Raw genomic sequence first — 13595 nt, forward strand, 5'->3', positions numbered from 1 at the left:
GCATTTCCATGTGCTCTGGTTTCCGTCACGGTATCCAGAAGCGGTTTAGTCATGCTGGCCACATGACCTGAAAAGATGTCTGCAGACAAACGCCAGCTCCCTCAGCCTGAAAGCGGGATGAGTACCGCAACCCCATAGTCAAGTTTGACTGGACTTAACCCTCCAGGGGTCCTTTACCATTTTTTACCTCATAGGCATGAGATACAACTGAGAGCAAACGTAATACACATGCTTTAAATCTGTTGAGTCTTTATAGTTTCAGTAGATACTGAATTTATATTTTGTTGTCAGCACAATAACATCTTTCACATATGGTTAAGGATTTGTGAAAGCTCTCCTTTTACTTCTGTGGGTATTTACACCTTACTACTTACTGGTATTTTTTGTTTGGGACATTTATCTGCAAAAGAGAATGTTGATTTGATTTGATTTGATTTGTTTATTTTTTGCAGAGGATGGGCAAACTGGATCCATGCTATTGTTATGCATCCTGTGTTTATAATTGTACCTGCTACTGAATTAACAGTGTGTTAAGTTTTCATTCAAAAGCATATCAGACGTCTCTCTATGAAGAAATCAATCAGGGTTATGCATGCATTGTGCATTATTATTTGCAAATGACTTAACTGTTCCCTGTCTGATGCATCCATTTCTTCACACAGACATTCAATAATATTATTTCTAAACATACTGCCATATCTACAGTTATACACATCAGGGAATATGAACTTTTCACAGCAGAAATAATAATTTAATAAATGAAAGCTATTGAAAGCATCTCTATATATTATTCCCAAGGTTACTTAAGAGTCAAATACTGCAAACAATTCTCAAGACATGAATTTTTGTTTACAAAGTTAAACCCTTTCCCCTTTGTGTCTGCAATAAATCCAGAATGTTTATATCTCTAAACCGACACTCCTATACACCCTTACTAGGGAATTAAGTCTTACTGAACTCAGGGCTCCTCCACACTTCCGCTTGCTCCTTGCCTTGAAAGCAATGGGTCCCAGTGGTTTTCTGAGTGTCCCAGTTTCTAAGCATGGGTCCAAGTGGTTTTGCATTTGCCCCACAGCATTCCCCTGAAAAACATGCTCTTTACTGCTGAAGTGGAACAAACGGCAATCTGCAGAAAATTGCCATTTGTTCCAATTCAGCAGTAAAGAGTGTTTTTTTCTGCGGGAAAGCAGCACGGCAAACAGAGGTGTGGACGAGCCCTTAGTATAGTTTATTTTACAGTAGACATGTACAGGATTGCACTGTAAATGTGGGACCAGATTCCCACCTTGGGTACCAAAGGAGGATAGTCAATTAGGCCAAACGGGGCACTGCGCCACCAATGGCCAGTTTCTTGGCTGGGATTGCCTTCAGAATTCATATAACCCATTCTTTAAAAAAATGTACGGGCTGACAGTTTGTTTCCATACCCAATTCAAGGTGCTCACAATGGTGTTTAAAGTCCAAAGTGACTTCAGCCCCAAATATCTGAATGGCTGCCTCCTTTCCTACAGGCCCTCCGGGGGTTAAGTTCACCAGAGAAGACCCGCTTGGTAGCTGCACCTCGCAAAGAAGTTTGGGAGAGGGCATGTTTTTGTGGTAGCCCCTAAGCTGTGGAATTCCCTCCCCACACAGGTACGTCTGGCTTATTCAGTGAATGCTGCAGACCTCTTCACCCCACCCTTTCGAGACCTGAGATGTGTGTCTTCAGGGCTCACCCTGTTCCTGTGACTGTAAACCATTTAAACTTTCTCAACTGTTGCAACCTACCCTGGGACCAGCTGGTGAAGAGCAGGTTAAAAAATGTAACAGCAGCAAAAAGCCTCATTTTGCCCTCAGCCAGCTTCCTCCTTGGTCTCTGATTTGCCCCTTGTGGAACTGAGCCGGGAGGACAAACCTAGAATCAGTCGGCTCTGCCTGTGATTGGCTCTGGCTCTGCTTGTCACTGGCTCTGGATCCACCCTGTCCCTGGCTACTGGCCTCTCGCCCGACCAGTCCAATGGGTGCCAGTTGCCATTGCTAGATACATCATGTCACATAGCAGGTAGAAAATAGTAGGTGACACAAGATTATGGAACAGCAAGGAAGGAAGGAACCAGTCAGTCAGGGGGACATGGGGGAAGGAGAAGGTGAGTGGCTCTTACTGCGTTTGCTTTTGTCTTTATTCAAGAGCAGCCGCAGCTCCTGTTCCTGCTTCCCAGGCACGGGATCTTGAGGCGGTGACTCCATCGACACCTGCAAATGCAGAGAAGACGAGGTTTGATGAGCATATCAAGGATGGAGTCCAAGGGGACCAGAGGAAGAGCATGTGCTTTGCATGCAGAAGGTCCCTGGTTCAATCGTCAGCATCACCAGGTAGAGAGGCACTGCTAGCCAGTGGAGGCAACCCTGAGCCCAATGGACCAATTTCCTGGCTCGGCAGAAGGCAGCCTCCTATGCTCGTATGAATTAATAAAGCTTTGTATGAAATGACCCACCTGGAGTCTGAGACCTGAGTCTGAGATACCTCGGTTCCCAGCACCAGGGATCCATGGCACACCCACGGCAGGAGATTGCTGAGGAGGCAAGATGGTCCCCCGCTGTGAGCATGATTTCTGGCATTAGTTGTGACTCAAAACACTCCAGGGCTCCAAAGGAGCATGAAGCGTCCAAACTCCTTCCCTCTACCAACCCGGCTCACTTTCGGGAGCTGCGTCCAAGGCAGACCCAACCTACAGGTCTATGTGTCCATTGAGTCTGGATCTTTCTACCCTAAATGGCACCTGCTCTTCAGGATCTCCTTCTACTTGTTTCTTTAACTGTTTCTTTAACTGGAATACCAGGGACTGATCCTGGTTTTGCAGTTGAAGCATGCACTCTGCCCCTGGTGACTGGACCCATACTCCCTTCAGGTTCCTCAGGTCTCTCAATCTACTACCCCCTTTCATTGCTCCCCTCCCATCCAGTTCCGATATGCAATTAGGTCATCCCACTCACCTGTCATTGCCTTGTTAACCCCTTCTCTTCCTATCCTCACACCCTGTCTGGGGTGACTGTCTCCCACCTGACATTCCTCACAGAAGCGGAGCTTTGCCAACATGCTACTGCTGGCACCTTCTCCATCCATGGCAAAAATGCCCAAGAACACTGTGCATCATTTGGGGAAGGAAGATCACAGGCAGCCATCATATGACAGGGCTTCAGTTGCCAACGTACGATGGTACAACATTTGCTTTGGGCATATATAACCTGAGGAAACTGCATGTCCTGTCTGTGGAACCAAGTGAGCAGATGAGGCAGGCTAAAGAACTTGGTGGCCCCTTGATCAGACTGCAGAGCAGCAGCAGCAGCAGCAGCACCTCCTGGGGCTTATGGAGAGTCCCCTATAGCACCACAGTTCTTTCATAGAATCATAGAATTGTAGAGCTGGAAGGGACCCTCAAGGGTCATCCAGTCCAACCCCGTCATGTAGGAGGCATGGCTCAATAACACTGCTGCAGGGGAGAAGTCCATACGCATGAAACAATGTTTCCTAATGATGCTATAGAAGCGCAAAAGGAGTACTTCTGCCAAAGAAGCCCCATGAGAAGCATCAGGAAGGCAATCGAGGCAAAGCTGACTGGAGACTAACTGCTCTTTGGGGAAGTATATATATGCATCACCTGCTTCCCTCGCCCAACCCTGAGAAAGTGCAGGATACTGACCCGCAGGTGCTGGTGGGTGAGTTGCTCCACTTGCTGGTACTCCAGTCGGGGGTGCAAACTAGCCAGGAAGAGCTGGTGTTGGAGCTGCTGCGTCTGCTTCAAGGCCAGCAAGGCAGTGTCAGGGCCAGGTTTGGCGAGACGCTGTCCAATCCGCAGGTCCATGGGGATGGTCTGGGGGACCCGCAAGGAGACGCAGAGCTTCACGGCGGCTGTGGAAATGACAGGAAAATGCACGGATCAGAAGGTGCCCATCACAGATTCTATTAGGTTTTGCCCTTTGTGCCACTTTGAGCTTTTACTCAACTAAGCAAAGTGCCTTAGATAAACTTTTCCCCAGCCTGGTGCCATTCAGATGTGGTTGGACTACAACTCCCATCATCCCCAGCCAGGAAGTTGCAGTCCAACACCACCTCCAGCCCCAAGGTTGAAGTACGCTGTTTCAAAGCAGTGGCTTGCAATCGGAGTTCCAAGGAATGGTGGCATTTCTAGGAAGCCTAGCAAAGCTTCCTCAGTGAAAAGTTCAGGAATGTTGAACAGGCTTCTCCAAAAAACAGCTGGCTCACATCTACCAGTAATCACTTTCAATGCCCACCACAAAATAGCGGTTAGCATTCTGGAGCAGACTTCTCCAACCTGGCATCCTCCAGATGTTTTCAGATTACAAGTCCCATCAGCCCCACCCAGGGCGGCAAATAGTCAGGAATGATGGGAGTTGCAGTTCAACACCTTCCGGCGTGCCAGGGGACTTATATGTACTGAACACTTTTATTCCCCATCTTTCCACTGCAAGGTATTCAAGGTGAATAACAATGCAAAATAAAGCAATTGCCAGATACAATTTGATAGTGTACTATCAAATACACTAACACAGACATGTCCAACTTCCAGGAGACTGCAATCTACTCTTTCCCCCAAGCCAGGTCTTTCTCTCTCTCTCCGCCCCCCCCCCAAGGGAGCTGTGCAGGGGCCATGCTAATCTTCTCTGTATCGTTCCAATTTTAGTATATGTGCTGCCGAAGCGAGCACTGTGCTGCCGACACTTCCGGTCCACCACCAGCGCTGTGCGGCACGTTCTCCTCGAGCTCCGAGGGAACGGCTCAGAGAGGGGGAGGGGAGAGTCGCGAGGGCACTGCGACCCCCCAAAAGAGCTTCAGACTGGGCTGTCTGAAGACGAAGCTACTCGGCAGAGCCCAAAAAGCGACCCCTTTACTCCCCGGGAGCCCTGTCGGGAGCTCCGGAGTGAGTGGGGATCGCGGGCCATCGAGCGCCATTTTTACCCTCTCTGAGTGAAGCCCTGAGCCGCGAGCGGAGAGCGGTGGATACCTCCAAAAGAAAAAAAGAAAAAGAAATCTTCTGAATTGGCCGTGAGTAAAATTCTGGATTTTGGCAAAGATTGATTTGGCCAGGAAAGGGGAGTTAAAAATTGGGAACGGAGGTCGCTCCCCCCCTGTAACGAAAGAACTGGGAAACAGCTACATTGCCTTTAGCGCAAAGCCATTGTAAAACAACGAAATCTCCTTTAAGTGGACCTTAAACCTCTACCCTTGGCAGCAGAACCAAGGGAAAGAGATCTGAATAGATACTGTGATTCTGCAAATAACGAAAAGAGAAGGAAAAACCTCCCGGTATCCCGGGAATGGCTCTCAGGAAGCCGCGACCAGCCGCCATTACGTTGTAACAAAGTGGCAGCAGGAAGAATACTCTTGTTTATTTGAACTTTCTATACCCTCGATCTGAACGTGGATTAATTGAAAATTTGGAAAGATCTGGAGGAATCAATATGAACAATTGGATTAATCTTTAAAACAATGACAAAGAACAGCGCAGACTTTATGTTAGACTTTGCATAGAAATGAAAACAGGAAACAACACCATCTTGAGAAAAAGATCCCATGCCGGGCTTGTAATACGACACGGCAAAGGACTCAGCCAGACAAAATATAGAGACAGATAATGGAAAAGAACTACATACAGCAGCTGCTGGAATTGGCTCAAGAAATACTACGTGACCTTCGCAAGGATAAAGAACCGGACTTAGAGAAAGATGCCCCACCACTAGAGGAAACTTCAAAGCCACAAGCAAAAGACACGGGACAAATTCAGGAGGAGCGAAAGAATCGGGACCTGTGGCAACCGGTGAGAGAGGGAACACAGGACACAGACTTCAAACAACAAGCTCTGGAAGAGGAGATTTGGGAACAGGTCCTCCTAGTGAGAGAAGGAGAACCTGCCCCAAACAGAGACTATGTTGCTTGGGCTAAAGACCGGGAAGGGGTATGGAGAAGTGCTTCCCTAGTGAGAGAAGGGGAGCACCATCCATACAGTGGGCAAATGGTGGGATTTGAAAATGTAAAAAATGAAAATTGGCATGGGGAAAGTGTAAAAGACTGTGTGCAGCAGAAACAGAATGGGAGGGTGGGAGAACAGCAGGGAATGGAGTGGACAAGAGTTGGTGTAGGTTGAAAGACTTAGGGATTCTAATTGATGGACGGATTAAAAAGGTCTGATCTGGATTGGTGTAAGGGACTGGTCGGGACTCCTAGGGAAATGTTTTCCGGGGAAGGGAGGGGGGGTCTAGATGGGATTTGGTTTATTTTAACTTTTTTTTTCTAGAGTATTAGAATCGGAAATTGTGGGGTACTTATGGGGGGAATTTAGAGGCTAAAAGGGGTTTAATTAGAGACAGATATGTGTATGTATGATTTTTATTTCTCTAGTAATAAGTATTATGGAACTTAAGATATGGATATGTAAGATTTTGTTTTGTTTTTTTGCATATTATGAAAGCTGTCTGAATGGGGTGTAGAGTAGATTCGGGAAGGGGAGGGCGGGGAAGTCGGGAAGTTTTTTTTTTCCTTGCTTTTTGTGTATTTTTGTGTATTTTTGTATTATTTTTTTGTTGTTTTTTTGTGTGTCTTGTATTCCTGTAAAAAATCTCTAATAAATATATTTAAAAAAAAACAAAACAAAGGGAGCTGTGCAGCTGATGCGGATCCCGATTGCACCTGCCCCTCCCTCTTTTCCCTCCCATTGTCAAAGGGACCCAGCACCCCAGTGAAGACTGGGCTGGGTGACATTCCTTGTGCTTGCCGCCCACCCTGGCCTTCCCTGCTGCAGCAATGGAGGAACCCAGCGCTGGGGGGCGGCAATATTCCTTGCCCACTTTATCTAATCCCATGATTGACCAGGATCGCACCTGCGATCCACCGGTTGGACATGTCTGCATTAACACATCTGGCAGGCCATCTAGTCGATGGGCGGAGCATCTCTCTTATCAACAGTTCACCAGAGAGCATTTGGCCCTTCAGATGCTGCTGAGCTACAACTCCCATCACCCTGGGCCACTGGCCATGTTTGCTAGGGCTGATAAGAGTTGTAGAGCAGCTTCATCTGGAGGGCCACAGGCTCCCCACTCCTGAGCTAGGGCATTAAGGGACTTGGAGAACGTGCAAAGTGCCCAGTGGCAGCTCCTTCGTTTGCAAGAAGATCTGCCAGAAGGTGATCAAAGCAGAGGTGGAAATGTCTTAACAGAGAGCTAGGTTTGCCAACATGCAAAAACTGTCCATGTACAAACATGAAAGTACAATGGTTGCAATTGCGTTTCAAAGTTTGAATAGCTATAAGGCCTTGATGTTATTTGCATTTGTCCAGTGTTTCTGCTTTTTGAACCAGAAAATGGTGCTCATGAGCTTTAACTTACCCCCCCCCCCATTTTTTTAAGCATATGGAGAAAATGAAAGGTAAAACCTGAGCAGAGTTCCCAAGAATTAAATATATGTCTCTGTTTCCATGAAAAATAGCTTTTCATGTTTGACTGAGTGTCTGGGTGTGTCTAGTCCCCCCCCCCCACATTGCTGGTCCCCCCCCCCACTAATGCCAGCTTTCCACTGGGGGAATGTGGCCCTCAGCGCTCCCTCCAGAAGGGTTCCCTTCCCCTAAACTAGTCCTGCCCCCTCCTTGATGAAGGAAATTGAGAGCTGGACCATCTCTAACAGATGGATGTCCAGTCTCCACATAAATCCCTCCAGCAATAGACCCACCACCAGCAAAACTGTAATGCCAGAGAGATGGCATTATTATTCTCCAAAAGCCCCTGGGAACAAAATGGTATTCACTGGGTGTCTAAAGGATAGTAATGTAGTTGCCAAATGAATATCTCTGGAGACAGTACTCTATTTCAGGGGTCCCCAAACTACGGCCCGTGGGCCAGATGCGGCCCAATTGGCCTCCCAATCCGGCCCGTGATGACCCCCGCCGCACACTGCCCGCTCTTACGGCGCGCTGCGCGCCGGCGCACTTCCAGATCAGAAAAAAGCGCCGAAAATCATTTGTGTGCATGCGTATGGGCCTCTCCCAACCCAGAAGAGGTCATTTCCGGTGCACTTCCAGGTCAGGGGAGGCCCATACGCATGCGCACAAACATTTTTCGGCGATTTTTCCGACTTGGAAGCGCGCCACCGCGCCAGTAAGTGTGTGTGCGCATGCGCACGGGCGCACACTCCCCTGCCCTCCGGCCCGCTGCGCGCGCACTCCCCTACCCTCCAGCCCGCCATGTGATCGGCACGGCAGGCACCGGCCCAAAGCTGGGTAAGTCTGTGGACCCCTGCTCTATTCCATAATCAGGTCACTGCCACAGGAGGCCATTTCTTCAGTAGCTCCCACCTAACTTCCAAAGGTGGCGGCACCCAGAGCAGGGCCTCATCTGATGTCCACAATGAAGGGGCAGGTTTGTTCATGCTGTGGAAGAGACATGAGATGCAAAGAGGCAAAGAGATGCGTAACTGGCAGAGAGGAGATGCAGGTGGGTAGGGAAGCATGACCAGGAGCCTGCAAGGGAGAGCAAAGAGCCCTCCTGGCCACAGAAGAATATCTGGTGCCAGAAAGACCAGACCCCGTGGCAGACGCTGCCTTTCCCAAACAAAACTGCCTCTGGCCAGCTTGGAAGCACCAGCTGAAAGGAGACTTCGGAATCTATCTGACAGCTAGCCAGTCAGTCAAAGCAGCCGCACTGAGGACTAGAATCATTGCGCATAGTTTCTGCTTCAGTTAACTCCAAGTAACAGAATAATCCATGCTGCAATTCCGTTTCCCTGCAAAATTCAATGTTATCAAGATCCCAAAGCCATTCTAGTGGTGCTGATCCAAGGAAAACCAGATGTGCTCAAATCCCAATGAAATGAGCAAGAGTCTTGGTTTGGCCAAGAAACTTGTCTCATTCATTTTAAACCTCCTTTTAAAAAAACAAAACAAAAAACACTAGGGCAGTTGGCTGCATTTAGAGTCAAGTGCGTTCTGTGCACGATTGAATGTACCATGCCACAGAATATTCAATATTTGGCGCAGAAGACAGCATCCTGGAAGCCTCTGCTTTCATTTTAAAATCTAGCCTTCACAGGTTTGGAGATCGTTCAGGAACTGCTGCACACCTTGACGGGTGCTAACTTCCAATTCAGCAGCTAGCTGGACGGGAGTGAGTGAAATATATCATTCCCTGTCCCCTCCCAGGTTATCTGCATATTAGTTTCCTTTTGGCATGAACAGGCATTTTCCGGGGGCAGAATCTGGGTTGGTTTGGCACAGACTGTGGATTGTGGGTGGCAGTGAAGAGATGGCAGAGTGCACTTAGCCCTGGTTATGCTGCGCTTCCTTATAGAAACTCCCAACTAGCTATCAAGCAGCCTCAAAAGGAAGCCAGCTTAAGATTCCACCCCAGAAAAACAAAACCACTAATCGCATCCTCTCCCTCCAGACACTTACGAACAAGCCCACCAAAACCACCCTGACAGCTAGCGAATGGCTTGCTTTTGCAGCATCTAACATGATCTGACATTTTTTGGTGTTAAACTGATCCTTGGGAGGAGAGCCAATATGAACACGAACACACACACACACACACACACACACACACACACACACACACACCAGTTGGATCAGAATAGGAGAAGCAAGCAATAGGGCACTTGCAGGAAGGGAAGCGGGAACAACCCCAGCCCTGCCCTGCCCAAGAAGCAAGGCTGGCTGGAGGCTGTTGTCTTTGTTAACTTATTCCAAACTTCCTTCCGCGTGTCAGGCCAACAGGATAAATAGGTTTAGAAAAGTGGAACACGGGAAATGAATTAAGGAAAGGCTTCCATGAAACCAGCCATCCACAAAGTGGGTTGCCTGCTGCATCTCTGCACGACTCACTGATCCAGCACAGCCTATGGTATTTCCAATCCAGAGGAGGAAGGTTCCCAACCGTGACTCATGAAGAAACACAACAAGCTGCAACTCTGAGAAGCAACTGGGCAGGAGACAAATCCTACATCTCATAGAATCATAGAGTTGGAAGAGACCACAAGGGCCATCCAGTCCAACCCCCAACATACGGCCATCAAGCCTCCGCTTAAAGACCTCCAAAGAAGGAGACTCCACCACACTCCTTGGCAGCAAATTCCACTGCTGAACAGCTCTTACTGTCAGGAAGTTCTTCCTAATGTTTAGGTGGAATCTTCTTTCTTGTAATTTGAATCCATTGCTCCGTGTCCGCTTCTCTGGAGCAGCACAAAACAACCTTTCTCCCTCCTCTATATGACATCCTTTGATATATTTGAACATGGCTATCATATCACCCCTCAACCTTCTCTTCTCCAGGCTAAACATACCTGGCTCCCTAATCCGTTCCTCATAAGGCATCGTTTTTAGGCCTTTGACCATTTTGGTTGCCCTCCTCTGGACACATTCCAGCTTGTCAGTATCCTTCTTGAATCTTGTTCTAGGGCAGAGGACAGGCTTAGTTCCCCACCCCAAAATCAGTATCCCAGAGTTTGATTTTCTCCCCTGAATTTGTATGAGGGAAAACAAAACACTAGCTCACATATCATAGAATTGTAGAGTTGAAGGGACCCTGAGGGTCATCTAGTCCTACCCTCTGCAGTGCGGATGGCCATCTACTTTGCTTGCCTGTTTTCTGATGGTTCCACACCGTGGTTAATCTGTAGAGAAATATGCCTTTGCCTTCGCTCCTCTGCCATTCATCCTCTGCCTCGCTGCCTTCTGCCAAATCACACCACTGGCTCATCTTGCCCTCAGTGTTGTCCACACAGCCTGACCCAGGTGCTCCAGGCCTCCAGGCAGGCCCTCTCTCCTGGCCTTAACTGGGGATGGAATCTGGGACCTTCTGCATGCAATGCACACACTCTGCTCTTGAGCCACAGATCTTCCTTTGTGGAGATCAGTAGCAGAATCTGTAGAGTTTCTAAAACCATCTCAGATAGCAGGAGTTCTGGGGCCAGATGAGGCAGGGGTCAGCAAACTTTTTCAGCAGCAGGGGGCTGGTCCACTGTCCCTCAGACCTTGTGGGGGGCTGGACTATATTTTGAAGGGGGGGGGAGTATGAATTCCTATGCCCCACAAATAACCCAGAGATGCATTTTAAATAAAAGCACACATTCTACTCATGTAAAAACACACTGATTCCCGGACCGTCTGCGGGCCGGATTAAGAAGGCAATTGGGCCGGATCTGGCCCCTGGGCCTTAGTTTGCAGATGGAAGAATAGGCTCACTTAAGTAAGTCCAACAGGCAGCTTCATACGCATCCACAAAGCAGCAGAGGAGAACACTGGGTCAGGATCCTGGTAGCGGGAAGCAAGAGATACTGCCTCCAGATGGGCTGCAACTGTGGCCTCTTCTTCCAAAGGCCAATCTAGGCAGCCTCCGGAGGTCAAGTCCCTGGGGAAGGTCACATTTGCTTATTATTTCAGCCCTGAATTCGGCTTGGCCCAAACCACTTCTTGCTTGCTAGTTTATTTACTTTTAATGCTCTGCCAGGATCTCATTAACCAGACCCTGCTGAGAGTGCTGTGACATTCTCAAATTAATGGTGCCCTCTGCCAGCTGCTATTAGCAGCTTCCATTGCCACCCCGATGCCCATTGAGCCTGCGGACGGATGTTTTCTAAGCACTGATAAAAAACGCGGCCAAACGTTTGTGCCTCAGGAGAGTTGCTGCCTTTAAATCATTGCCAGCACATCATAATGCCACAGGATCAAAACCTCACAGGGTCTTCAAGAGCACAGACAAGTCGACAAGGAAGCAGTCCTAGGCACACTTTCTTAGTTGCAAGTGCCACTGAAGTCAATGGGATCTACCGTACTTCCCACCCACCCCTTTTTTTCCAGCGGGACCAACTTCTGAGAAGACAAGGCATATGGTTGCCCTGCCGGTGATCTGGCATAGCAACAGGGTTTGGGTTCAGGTGCTAGCATCCTTCTCACCAGCCAGAGAAACTAGCAAGTCAACAAGAAGAGTTCTTCTGCTAGTTCTCCCTGACAAGTTTTCTATGTGAGAACATCCCTTTTCCATAAAGGCACACGTTTGCCTGAAATAGCACTGTACAGGAAAGGCTTTGCCATTTGTTAAACATTTGTCCTGGGCTCACCCCATGGGCAAAAAAGCCACCGTCATTTTTTTGGGAACTAAGAGAAGCACAGGAACACAAATGTCTACCTCTTTCATCTCCCAATCTTTCCCAACAACTGCTATGCAGATGACTTCTTTCGTCAGGTATGTGCTTCTATTTTGCTGAGATGGATGCTGCCGTGGGTGGTTTAATGAGGCATTAATGCCCTCCCACAGATTCTCCCAACAACAGCTGCTGCCCCAAGGCCAGGGCCGGGCAGCCGAGTATACATAATCTCTGGAAGCAAGTCAGATTTCTGGAAGTCCGTTTTACTTCCCTACCATCTTTTCTCGGGGCATGATGACATGTGGCGGCGGCGGCAGCAGCAGCAAAGATGGAGCTAGTTCTCCTGTTCCCACTTCCCCTGCATGTGTATTCTGTGTGATCTTTCTTTCTTTCTTCCTTTCTAAAAAACTAAGTTTCTAAGGCCCTAAGGCCCTAGGAAAGAGTATGAGAAAATGTCTGCAGTGCCTGGGAAAAGACTCATAAAGCACACCAGGCTGCCTGCAGGTGTGGGGGGCTTTGGTGACCCAAATTCATCTCCACACCTGTTTCCCTGGCTATGAATGGTCCTTCTGTAGGAGTTTTTCAGGAAGGTGTGCCTTACTTCTGTGGAACAGAAGAACTGCCTTATGCATTTTCTCCTGACACCTGGAATTCAGAGGTATACTACCCCCAAACACGGATGTTCTGCTTTAGCATGAATTTTTCTAATCCAGAGCTGATGTCCTCTGGATGCTGAAAGACTACAGTTCCCATCATCCCTGGTGATTGGCCATGCTGGCTGCTGGGGATGGTGCAAGTTGGGAGTCCAATAACACCTGGACAGTCACAGGTCATCTCAAATGAAATATGTGGCTACCCAAGAGTTCCGCTTGGTTCTGCTTCCACCATCCAGGTAGCTCTCATTTCTGGAGTGGGCCGTTATGATAAAATCCAGTGCTTGGGCATGGGCAACCTTGGCTGATTTCATGCGGATTGGGGTGCACGGGTGATGCAACAGCAAAGGGGTGGCACACACAGAGAGAGAGAAGATGGTGAAGCTCCACCTTTCCCCCCTCTGGTCCCTCCCCCTTTTGACCCTGGACCCACCTATCTCTAGCCCCTGTCCACCACGGGCTCCACCCACTGGGATTCAAATAGAACCAGATATAGGGCTGCATGACCAGTTCCCCTGTACTGGAGCTTGGGCCGAGGGGGTGTCACAGGGTGCCACAACTATGATGCAGTGAACTGAGCAGAATGGAAGGCAAGAGGCCGGGGGGGGGGGGGTTGGCCAGATTTTTGCCCTCTCAAAGGGCGCCGCTGAAACCTGAAATCCAAAAGTCCATCCCTGTTCACCAATACACCCTGGCAGATTACTTGAGGGATAGTGGAGCTCAACCACAAAGGGTTCCCAAGCAATCCAGGGTGGCTCTGTTTTCCAAAGGACCGCTATCTGTTTTGTGGGGTAAGTGCAAAACAGCCATAACTC

The 13595-nt window shown here is 48.6% G+C and overlaps 1 protein-coding gene and 1 pseudogene across 7 annotated transcripts in view; both read right to left on the reverse strand.

Annotated features, from left to right (window-relative positions):
• HDAC7 (histone deacetylase 7) overlaps positions 1 to 13595 on the reverse strand; it is a 195104-nt gene that overhangs the window by 55420 nt on the left and 126089 nt on the right. For all 7 annotated transcript variants that reach the window (XM_088661224.1, XM_088661220.1, XM_088661222.1 and 4 more), the window contains 2 exons: positions 3681 to 3889; positions 2142 to 2232 (listed from right to left, as the gene is read on the reverse strand). In XM_088661224.1, the coding sequence (XP_088517350.1) occupies positions 2142 to 2232; positions 3681 to 3889 (300 nt within the window). The remainder of the gene's footprint in view (positions 1 to 2141; positions 2233 to 3680; positions 3890 to 13595) is intronic.
• LOC118081627 (U6 spliceosomal RNA) lies at positions 4638 to 4706 on the reverse strand (annotated as a pseudogene).

Source organism: Zootoca vivipara, chromosome 2 (assembly GCF_965207765.1).
Source record: "Zootoca vivipara chromosome 2, rZooViv2.hap1.1, whole genome shotgun sequence".
Lineage (NCBI taxonomy): Eukaryota > Metazoa > Chordata > Lepidosauria > Squamata > Lacertidae > Zootoca > Zootoca vivipara.